General features: G+C 39.0%; 1 protein-coding gene across 2 annotated transcripts in view; it reads right to left on the bottom strand.

The window, feature by feature from the left end:
* Positions 1–1,211: 1,211 nt before the first annotated feature.
* Positions 1,212–12,250, bottom strand: part of PDS5A (PDS5 cohesin associated factor A) — a 68,738-nt gene continuing 57,699 nt past the window's right edge. Inside the window, exons 31-34 of one of the 2 annotated variants that reach the window (XM_060778428.2) lie at positions 10,132–10,237; positions 9,008–9,363; positions 4,003–4,144; positions 1,212–2,345 (exon numbers count right to left, since the gene is read on the bottom strand). In XM_060778428.2, the coding sequence (XP_060634411.2) occupies positions 2,253–2,345; positions 4,003–4,144; positions 9,008–9,363; positions 10,132–10,237 (697 nt within the window). In that variant the 3' untranslated portion in view covers positions 1,212–2,252. The remainder of the gene's footprint in view (positions 2,346–4,002; positions 4,145–9,007; positions 9,364–10,131; positions 10,238–12,250) is intronic. The other variant, XM_060778429.2, reaches the window with a different exon arrangement.

Genomic DNA, 12,250 nt, shown 5'->3' with positions numbered 1-12,250 from the left:
CACGTTGGGAGACCAAAATCAACAAAACTATCTTCCAAATCCAGCTTCCTTTGCTTTATCAACAGTTAACTGTTATCAATAACACTGACAACATTCCTCTAGTTACCATCTCAAGTAAATATTTTTAGTCCTTTTCAGTCACTAGTAACTTTCAAGGGGCATGCACTGGTTTTATATTGTATCATTCTTATTCTTGATTTTAATTTCAGATTTTTCAGTAAGTCTTGAAAAATAATAACCAAGGTATGAGAATCCCCAACATGAATTGCCATGCCCTCATCTCTTTATTTTCTTCTAATTTTAAAAGTGGGTGGTTCTTGGCACTAGTCCAATGGTTCCCAACCTTTTATTTGACCAGGAACCACTCTCCAACATTAGTACCAAAGGGGTTACAAATCAGTTTTTGGTCAACTTTAGATTTGGTTTGGTTATTTGAGGTAGTGATTCAAAAAATTTAATTGGATAGATCACATCAGCTCTAGTTTCTGATACAGAACATATGCCATTCTGCTTGCCCACAGAAAACCATATTTAATGATCTAGAGCTGATGTGGTCTATCCAATGCAATTTTCTGAATCAGCACCCCAACTAATCCCAGCAACAGGCCTAAAAACAAAGACACCAAAGTGCCCCCGCTTCCAGGTGCCACATGGAAAGGTTCCACTCTGGGATGAGGGAGGAAGAGGAGAAGCAGAAGTCTGGAGGTTTGTTGTCACGCCTTTCGTGGGTAGTCAGCCTCTCCACTCCTGACATCCTAGTTGCCTTGGCACTATAAGAGGGTTTTGCGAGACCAGTCACTCTTGTAATGGCGAGGCCGCAGACCATATTTTAGTTTTTGGAGACCGCCAGTGGTCCAAAGACCACAGGTTGGGAGCCAGTGGTTTAGTCAAACCAATCCAGTTGTTATAGCAGACATAATTCAGCTTCAAATAATGCATAGCTGCCAAGTAGTGCTTCTTCAAGTTTTTCCTATTCTGAAGACAGACTTATATAACTTGATATAGCTGCTGTGAAAAGAGCTGGAAAAATGAAGCATTTTTGAAACATCAATTGGACCCTTTCATAACAATGGCTTTGCAATCCATTTACTGAAGGCAGAACACTATTGTCAAACTTCACTAAAGTTTGCATTGACAGCCATGGCGTGTTGACACACTTTGGAACAGTGATAAAAGCAGGAATCATATTTTTTTGTAAAAGAAACATACCATTGTGACACCTAGAAGCATTTATTTTATGCAACAAACTTAAATATGATCACGTGTACATAAAAGTGTACACTGTATTTTGAGCAATGCCAGAAAAAAAAATCAATATTGATGCAAGTCTTCTAAATTAAACATTTAAAAATGGGCTGGGACAGGAAGACAAAAACATAAAACAGATTTACTTTCAATCAGCACAATGCTTAAAATTGAGAGCAATCCTAAACATTTCCAACGTTCCTTACGAAGCTGCCAAAAGTCCAACTATTTTTAAAAATTGATTTTTTACATCAATAATAAAAATCTGGTGACAAACATTATAAAATTAATCAAATGCCGGGATCGCTTTACTCCATTACTCAATTTTAGAATATTCCAACAGAACCACAGGAGTAAACCCATTTAGAAGTGATATATGTTTTATAAAACAACCAACAATATGTACATTTATTGCAAATTATATTAAACTAAAATAGAGGGGGAAATTAAAAAAAGTGAAATGTCTACTTGCAAATCAATAATCAATTGATTAGTTTCCCACTCTGATAAAAGTCAGAAAGCAACATGTATAAAAATTGCCACTATGTGACTTCTCATAGCAGGAACCAAAATCTGTACATCTTATTTTGCTGGAAAGAATTATACATAAGAGTCTCCAAAAGCAAATACGATGAGAATTTGGGTTATTTTTCTTGTCTTGGATTCAAAACCATTCAGTAGTAGGCTTCTTTCTTCAAAAGAGATGGACAAGACTTGGTTTTAACGTTGCTTTAAGAACCTCACTTTGACTTCCTTCTAAAAAAAATGCGGCATGAAAATTAATGGGAGTAAAACACTTTTAAACTCCAGATATGCAGAAACTGGAATCAAGTGTTAAGCAATTTGCTTAATTATTGACTTTTCATAAAAAAAGTCTCAGGGGAAATAAGTACAGATGCTTTTAGCCTCTCTCAAGAGTTTCTGCAGATTAATTTTATCTGAAAGGGAAGGAGTTCTCCTTCTGTTTTTAGAGCTGAAAGCTGTGTGATCCGAAGTATTTTCAGCACCTATACAGGAAGTTTCTTCGTTTTTGCAGAAGCTTGGAGCATGCCTTCATTTGGCCCTTCTTTCCTCCCTTTGCAAGGAAGTTTTCTTTTTACCTTGTGGAGAGAGAAAAAAGACAGTAAGAAGTCAAAACACAATGGAAAAAAAATCTATCAAAAAAGAACTTTGCTTCTCCGAGTACACTTTAAAAAAACAAGACTTCACACCCTTAAATGAAACAAAGTGCTACTGAAAACAATGAGACATGCCTCTAAATATACATGTATGGGGTTGTGCTGCAAGTTTTTGTTTTTTCACCCACAACATCTATGTGCCAAATGTAAAGGTTTCATCTAAATGTCACTGCAGACAACTGGTATTTATAGCAGGCTCAGCAATATATTTAGGAAAGCAATGTTTTAAATTCAAAGTGCCAGTATTTGTTATCCCTGCAACAATGTATAAGAATCATTATATAAGAGGCTCAGCAAAGGATTGACATGCGTGAGCTAACTTAGCTAGTAGGCTTGTGCATTTCGGCTAAACCTCGATCCGTTTCTACTGGCCAGATTCAGATAGACCCCTATATCCATTTTTGTGTGCCACCAAAAAATGGGCAAGTAGCTGGATAGCCATTTTCGTTCCACAGCTGAAAAATATCCATCCCATTTTTGTTCCACAGCTGAAAAATATCCATCCCACTTTCGTTCCACAGCTGAAAAATATCCATCCCACGGGCAGCAATGGGGAACTTATGAGGCTCCCCTTTCCGTTCCTGGGCCCCTTTCTTTTTTTCTTTCAATGGAGCCTGGGTTTCAGCAACAGGGTTAAGGAAGCACCCTTCCTGGGACCCTTTCCTTTTTTCCCTTCAAGGAAGCCTGGGTTTTAGCAACAGAGTTAAGGAAGCACCCTTCCTGGGACCCTTTCCTTTTTTCCCTTCAAGGGAGCCTGGGTTTCAGCAACAGGGTTAAGGAAGAGCACTTTCTGGATCCCTTTCCTTTTTTCCCTTCATGGGAGCTTGGGTTTCAGCAACAGGGTTAAGGAAGCACCCTTCCTGGGACCCTTTCCTTTTTTCCCTTCAAAGGAGCCTGGGTTTCAGCAACGGGGTTAAGGAAGCACCCTTCCTGGGACCCTTTCCTTTTTTCCCTTCAAGGGAGCCTGGGTTTCAGCAACAAGGTTAAGGAAGCACCCTTCCTGGAACCCTTTCCTTTCTCCCCTTCAAGGGAGCATGGGTTTCAGCAACAGGGTTAAGGAAGGAGACACAGCTTGTGTAAGACATGTCACAGCATTCATCTACTCCAACTGGCCCAACAAGCAGGGCTCACAGGGAAACCCTATGTGCGGAAGAGCACATGGCGGCAATCTGTTTGCATGCAGTGTGCTCCCAAAAAGGGGAGGAGCCATGATCGGCTGCCATGTTGTTCCATTACGGAGACACTGTGATGGATGGGCCTTTGTCGTTGCATCCATCCGACCAAACTGAAGAACCTGGTTTGGCGGAAGAAAAATGGCTAAAACGGATCTGCGCACAAGCCTATTAGCTAGACATACAGGCCTAAACCATGTTGCTTAGTTCTAGCTGGAATAGATACACTAAATCACTGTAGAGTGAGGCATCTCTCATGTACATGGTACTACCAAGAGGACTGGGGCCACTACTGTACTGTGATGTTCAACAGTTATTTCCATTCAAGTATTGACTACCGCCACCTCCTTCCACCCAACCCATTATTTAAAACAAGAACATAGCCCTGTATAAGCTGCCTGCTGCACCTTCAGGAAGCCTCCCTCTGAATCCTCAGTGTCTTCCTGGCTGCTCTCACAAAGCTTAAAAAGATCCATTTCACTTGGAGAATATCCAGGACTTGATTCTATCTCCATCACTGAATCTCCATCACTTCCCAGCACCTGGCTTCTGAAAAATGTTAGAATGGTAGTATCATTTGGGAATAAAATTCTAACTAAACCAAGGAAGGGACCGGGTTTGGGTCCTTTGAACCGACATGGTGATTTCTGTGTCTTAGAACTCAAATCTATACTTTATTAATATACTTTATTGATAGACAGGAATGTGTACTATTACACTTTGCAAGGCCTGTATGCCACATCAGGAGTTGGTCTTTAACCTCCCCCCTCAGAATTTAAAGAACAGATTGGTATAAAACACAAAAGCAATAGATATTTGTCTCTGTAACTGGTCCTTATTTGTAGTAATCATGGTTATGACCTTCTAGATCGGAGCTTTCCAAACTGTGTGTCACGGCATGTTAGTGTGAAGGCTGCAGTGTGTAGGAGTGTCACATGAATGTAACAAGAAACCTTTGAATCTATGTGAAATATGCAATAAATAATGTAGTTTAAAATATATAAACGGAAATTTTCAAGTGATAGGTTGTGTCCTCATACATTTTGTTATTACAATTTATGTATGTGTCCTTTTATTAGGGGTTTGTTTAACCTTAGTTTACTGTTTCACAAATTGATGCATGTCTACAGAGTGTTACCAACATGAGATGTTTAGGAAGCTCTGCTCTAGATATTCAAATGCAGCAAGAGATTTATGCTCTTCCTGTCCTTCATTTCCTGTCCTGCAGGAAAATACCTTGGGGCAGGGGAACATCTTCTGTGTAGTATTATGTAAGAAGTTCCTCCTCAATTTTGGATGGGTGTGTGGGCCTCATATTTTGTGGACATACAATTTGTATGGAGTGTGAAGTTACAGAAAAAGGTCTAATCTCCACATACACAGGTTTGGCAACAGGATGAGACTATCCACTAGTCACTCACAGAGCAAAGGATTCCAGGATAGACTTCTCTCTGTTGGTATTTCTGATTTTAACTAAAAGAATGGCTCATGGCTGGAATAAAATAATTTCCTAGGAGGATCATAGAGATTAAATAACTGGTTCTTCTTCTAACTAGAAATTGATTGGTCTGGTCCTACTAGCAGTTGATCAATACAGACTTCTAATTCCTAGCTTTTTATCAATACAGGCAGTCTCCAAGTTACAAACAAGATAGGTTTGTTATTAAGTTCAATTTGTATGTAAGTCGAAACACATACTTTGCTGTGCCCTGTTCAGATGATTTCACCTCACTTTCTCTCCCTGTGATAACTTGATTTTGAAAAATTTGGCTTGTTGTGGAAACAATAATTGGTGAAAAAGCTTCTCCAGTTAGGACACCTTCTCTCCATGATAACTCTTCCAGGTTCTGCTGATCAGTGACCGTAATAAAGTTTTGTATTGTAACTCTCCCAGGAGTGAATATTCCTTCCTAGAGATAGATTTCTCTCACTTCCTGTTGTCTCACCCCCGTTCTTAACTATGAGACGCTTGTAAGTCAGATCTTTGTAACTCAGGGACTGCCTGAACTAGCAACAAATAGGCCAATTCCATTTTACACTTATATGGTTTAAATGACCCAAGTCATTTTTCATACACAACTTAACACATAGCTTGAGGGTAATTTTATACACAATATTTTATATCAGGGATCCACAAACTTTTTAAACAGAGGGCCAGGTCACAGTCCCTCAAACTGTTGGAGGGCCGGATTATAATTTGAAAAAAGCAGGAATGAATTCCTATGCACACTGCACATATCTTATTTATAGTGCAAAAACACTTAAAAACAATACAATAATTAAAATGAATTACCATTGTAACAAATATAAACTTATTAGTATTTCAATGGAAAGTGTGGGCCTGCTTTTGGCTGATGAGATATGATTATTGTTGTTGTGTGCTTTCAAGTCATTTCAGACTTAGGTTGACCTTGAGCAAGGGCTGGGTAAATGACCTTAGAGGACCGTGTCCGGTCCCCGGGGCATAGTTTGAGGACCCCTGTTTTAAAGAATGTTTAGCATGAAATAAAGTGTGTCTACACTGAACTATCAGAATACAAACGTATCAGGTATCAGGGTTTAATGCCACCCCCCAAATAGACAATTTTGGATATTGGAATAGGTTGCATTTTGGAGTTCCAGATAAGGGATGCTCAGCTTGTATATGGGCACTCCTGTTGTATCACACCACCACAAATGGCTGGCTTTATCTTACTGAAAAATATAGTACGGTTGTGCCCGGTTTTGCATCCAAGTGGGAGAACACTAGGTAGTGTCAGAAACCTCCAGGTACAGCTAGGAAATTCTGCTTGAAATGATGGAGAGGTGCTGCCAGTCAAGTTGGTTTTCACCCCTCCTGATCTAGACAAGCCAATGATATGATTCAATGGTAAGCAGATTGCTTTGCTTTGTTGTGGGAGACTGAACCATCATTTTACACTGGTGTAAAGCAAAAACAGAAGTATGCCTTTGCCTCACTTACTGATCCCCAGGAAGGCAGCTATAACAAAACTCAAGCCGAAAGAACAAGCCATCTCCATTTCATTCTGTTGTTCTACCACTACTTCCCTTGCTCCATTTACAAACACACAAAAAGAGGACAATGAAAGAACGGGGCTGTTAGGAACAAAACAGGCTTAGAGAGGAATGGTATCATTCAGATGCATTGGGGGGAAAAGATCAAGAGCGTGTACACAATGTCCTCAGCTCCCCCTCCTTTCGTGACTAAGACTTGATGCTCCAGGCTGCACTTTCTTTTCCTTTAAGCACATATGAAAACCTACTAGGAAAATCCTGTGCCCCACAGCATTCCTTATATCAGGAAGAAGAGCAAATACCCATATTTACTTAAGTCTAATGCACCATCGAATCTAATGCGCACCTCAAAATTTCAAAACCCTGAAATCAAAAAAGGCTTTGCAGACTAATAATGCACAGTAGCAAAAGGTGCACTCTTTGTAATTTGGCCATTACAGTTACGTGCTTAGAATTCCTTCTTTAAAAACAAAATATTAGAATACCAAAGCTTTTAGCAATAGAAAATAAAACCTTGGGGTGCATCTATGCTGTGGAATGCATCCACTCTACCTGCCTTGGTTCAATGCTATGGAATCATGGGGTCTGTAATTTTACAATGCCTTGAGCCTTCTCTGCCAAAGAATGCAAGATGCATCACCGAACTACAAATCCCAGGATTACATAGCATTGAGCTATGACAATTACATTACAGATTTATATCCCTCAAATAAGAGCTCAAGGGGATCCTGAAGCAGCACTAAAATTTCAGTATTACACAAATCTAATTTGCACCCTAATTTTGGAAAGATACTGTATATACTTGAGTATAAGCTGACCCAAATATAAGCCAAGGCACTCAATTTTAACAAACAAACAAACTGGGAAAACGTATTGACTTGAGTATAACCTGAGGGTGGGAAATGCAACAGCTACTGGTACATTTCAAAATAAAAATAAGATCCCAATACAATTATATTAATTGAAGCATCAGTAAGTTAAATGTTTTTGGATATTTACATAAAATTGTAATATAAGATAAGACTCCAATTCTGGTTAAATCGTTATTCTAACCTTCTTCAATGTGAATGTGTTTACATATCCTTCCAATAATAATAATAATAATAATAATAATAATAATAATAATAATAGAGAACAATAATAAATGTAATAACAAAATTAGAGAAAAATATAAATGTAATAATAATAACAACAATAAAATAAATCACTTTGACTCAAGTATAAGCCGAGGGGGCCTTTTTCAGTCTAAAAAAAGCTCTGAAAAACACGGCTTATACTCAAGTATATGCGGTAATTTCGCAGAAAAAGGTGAGCATTAGATAAGAGGAAATACAGTAGTCTATAAATTCAAAAATGGTGTTTCTCTTTTGCATTGATTGCCAGATGGGCAGCCATTCTTGGTGAAAAGGTTTGTGGAACTATGAAGACTGGATTTCCCCCATTGAGAGTCGGCATAATCAAAGATGTTTTTTGCTCCTTCCACTCTGTTTTGAACAGCAACAGATCCCGCCCCCTTTACTCCAATTTGTGCAAAAGAAAGAATAATGTAGGAGCACATAGGGGTAAAAACCTGCCCCAGACCCTACTGTTGCTTACTCACAAGTCAAAATGAAATGAAACAGAATCTTTCCTGCTTTACAACCTGAGCAGAATAACATAGGAGGCACAATGGCAAAAAGAACGTTAGGGTCTAAGCTGCATACACTTTTAAAAAGGCAATTAGTCTTGTGGCTCCTGGCTCTGGAACTTGCTCAAGATGCTATAACCAAAAGGATTGTGAGAACAAATAAGTTCATAAGGCTGCCACTTTAGATTCAGAGAAAAGAAAATCTCCAGGACCCACCCATACTTTCTACCTCCTTAATAGCAGGCAGCCAATGCTGGCCAATAATTTTCCAATACTTTACCCAAAAGCACACCTTCCAACCTCCCATCCCACCTCCTTAACTCTACATTTCCTTAGCATTCACCTGGGGGGGGGGGGGGGGGAGGCTTATATACGCCCCTAAACAACATGGTTAACTCAGAATGTTTACATCTGAAAAAGAAATGCATAGACTGATGAAACATGCCATACTAGGTATTTGAATTTTGAGAGGAAGCTTGAATAAGGATTAGTGTGACAGAGAGATAAAAGTAGAGAGAATGTTGACAGAAAAGTGCAGGAATCATGTAATGATTTGTAAGCCTCTGCACATATCTCCAGCATTTATGCACAGCCCTCCATCTGCCCCTATAAAGCCTGCCTGATTGTAACTTTTCACCTAACAAAATACAAGACCTACCCGGCAAAGATAAACAAGAACTACATATAGGCTGCTTTGATTTACTGACCCAAGGCATGGCGTATTTACAAATTCAAGTGCCTTTCTCATAGCAGAAAAGGAATGTGTTTACCTTTGTAGATCTATCTGCCTCTGTGCTGGTACTGCCTTTTTCACTGCATCTTGTTGTTTTGGTGTCTTGGCATTAGCTGCCTCTAAACCGCCTGGACCCTCTTGACTCGGTGCTGCCCTTTTCCGACCTCTACCAGATGTTTTACTTCCTTCGGCATTTTTTGCTGTTATGCCCTGAGCTTCGGACTTGGGTGGACGCCCTCGTCGTGGTTTGGGAGGGGCAGGCTGACCCGTTTCATCTGTCTTCTTTTCTTCTGGCTTTTGATGAATATTCTCTGTTCCAGCTGCTACCGTGGTCCTTTTCTTCCCACGTTCGGCGCTCCCATTTCCTTGCGTTGTCTGATCAGAATTAATCTCCTAGAAAAGATCATTTTGTTCTTAATTTGTTTGCAAACGAGTCTGCTAAAGATCTACTCATATAAAACGTGAAAAGTCTTAGCTATACACAAATAAATTATTTATTATTTATTTACAGCTTTTATATTCCGCCCTTCTCACCCCGCAGGGGACTCAGGGCGGATTACAGTGTACACATATATGGCAAACATTCAATTTTTGACATACAAACATACACAGAGGCTATTTAATTTTTTTCTGGCTGCCAGGGGAGCTGTCACTTTCATCGTCCATCTGCGACGCTGATGAAGCACTTCCGCATTCCCCGCATGCTTCCCCGCTGGAATGCTTTGCTGGAGTCTTCTTTATGGCCTCATAAATCAGTTAATTTAACCTCCCCACACTTTAAGGTGGTACCTTATTTTCCTACTTGACAGATGCAACTGTCTTTCGGATTGCAAAGGTTGACAACAGGCTACACACAATTGGTTGGAAACCCACTCCAACTCCGGCTAGCTTCGAACTCATGAACTTTTGGTCAGAGTGATCTTAATGCAGCTGACACTCAGCCAGCTGCGCCACAAATCCCAGTTATGTATATATTAGGCAATAAATACTGCTTTAAGTTCTTCTTGCTATTTGTTGGGAAAGTTATCAATATTGTAAAATTGAACTCTTTCTCAGGAGTTGACAGACAAAATGGAACAAACAGTTAGATATAAATATCCAAAATACTTCTAAGTCAGATTAATAAAATGACTACAGTGAAATTAAATGTCTCATCCATACCTTATTCTTTACAGGTTCAGTTTTTGCTGGAATGACAGAAATAATTCTCACTGGATTTTCGTCATTTTCACTGACACCAATTTCTGATATATCTGTGCTCTGCTCTCTGTTGGAGGATTAAATAACAAACAAATGTTGATGTACAAAACCTTTCACCATAACCGTGAAATAGAAAATCCATGTTTCCACCTTTTCAGCATAACTAGCAAGTCAAAAGCAAAAAAGGATCAAAATCCATATGGAAATTGATAGCTTTAGTTCAACTTTTGAACCATCTTGGAGGTTAAGATCTTCTCAGAAGGTCGTGCCCTCGGTCCCACCTCCTTCACAGGTGCGGTTGGTGGGGGCAAGAGACAGGACCTTCTCAGTGTTGGCCTCTCGGCTATGGAACTCCCTTCCCAGTGATATCAGATCAGTCCCTTCTCTCCCAACCTTCACAAAAAAAAAAAAACAAACTAAAAAAACCAAGCTTGGGACCAAGCTTTTGACAAGTAATTGGAGCAGTGCTATAAGTGACTATGAAACACTGTGACTGACAAATGGAACGGCCCTGTATAATGTTTTGGTTGGCGTGATTTTAATTGTTGATTTTAATAATTCTGGTTTTAATAGTTTGGTTTTAATTGTAATGGTTTATTTCATATATATGTGTATGGCATCAAATTGCTGCCAGTTTTAAGGCCGCCTTGGGTCACCTCCAGGGTGAGAAAGGCGGGACATAAATATAATAATAATAAACTTTATTTATACCCCACCACCATCTCCCCAACGGGGACTTGGAGCGGCTTACATGGGGCCAAGCCCGAAAAACAAACTACAATGTAAAATACAAATTGTAGTAAAATAAACAACATATTAAAGTGTAAAACATCAAAACATATAAAACAATATACACAAAAAATAGAAACCAAACATAAATATGGCAAATAAATAAATAAATGGAATAAAAGAAATTGTTCCAAGTTTTGTCATTTCCAAAAACTCAGCTCATAAAACAGAGGCTTTCTTTATGAATGCATATTTGATTTAGACTATATTCTGCACAGAATCATATCCTTAAACACATTTTCTGTATATACCTACTTCTATGCTAGATTATGTGCTTAGACTTTACATTTGCTAAGTATTATCTCCATAACAGAACACCCAAACACGGTAAGTGCAAGGTGTCTTTCAGCCACATTTCACAAAATATTTTTCTTATTACTTTATTTTATATTGCATTCAAAGTTTACCCTCAAAAAACTTTCCAACATGAGCACTTAGTCAATAGTGAATAAAAAAGTAAAAAAAATTGTTGGAGAACGAACTTTCAAATAGTCTGTGAGTTCACCCTGTCCTTGTACACTCAGAACCAACCAAAGATCTGAATCCTTTTAGATTAAATATTGCTAATACGTGTATAAAATGCGCTAAAGGAGGGCGGAGACTGTGCAGCTCTTGAAATATTATGAAAGTGCAATTTGCATTATCCATTACTGACTATGGTGGATAGGGATGCTGGAAGCTGCAGTCTAACAAAACTGGAAGTGCCTTATTTCAACCCTGCTCTAAGTTCATTATCATATGTAGCATTCACAACAGTGAGACTCATTGCACCAGAAGGATAGTAATTTAAAAATTTAATGTTAGTATATCCCAAGATGTCATGAAGTTAATGGATACTTTAGCACAGGGCTTTTAAAACCTTTTCCACCCATGATCCTTTCCACCCAAGAAATGTTTTCGTGAACGCTTTTCGGCCTGCTAAATTTTTACACGTACAGTAGAATCTCTACATACGAACGTTCCTACATACTAAATTTTTAACTTACGAATCGTCACTTGGCTTCTACTTCACCACCATCTCCCCTCCCACAAATTCCTTTCAAATTCACTCCTTTCTTTTTGTTCTCTCTGTTTTATATACTCTGGTTACATCCCGTATAGACTACTGCAACACTCTCTACAATTAGTCCAACGAGCTGCAATTAGTCCAATGAGCGGCAGCCAGATTGCTAACAGGAGCGGGGTACAGGGAGCATACTACTCCTCTGTTGCGCCAGCTCCACTGGCTGTCAATTAGCTTCCGAGCACAATTCAAAGTGATGGTGTTGACCTATAAATCCCTAAACGACAC

This window comes from Anolis sagrei, chromosome 5 (assembly GCF_037176765.1).
Source record: "Anolis sagrei isolate rAnoSag1 chromosome 5, rAnoSag1.mat, whole genome shotgun sequence".
Taxonomy (NCBI): Eukaryota; Metazoa; Chordata; class Lepidosauria; order Squamata; family Dactyloidae; genus Anolis; species Anolis sagrei.
The sequence above is the reverse complement of the archived record's forward strand: the minus strand, read 5'-3'. Positions and strand labels throughout refer to the sequence as shown.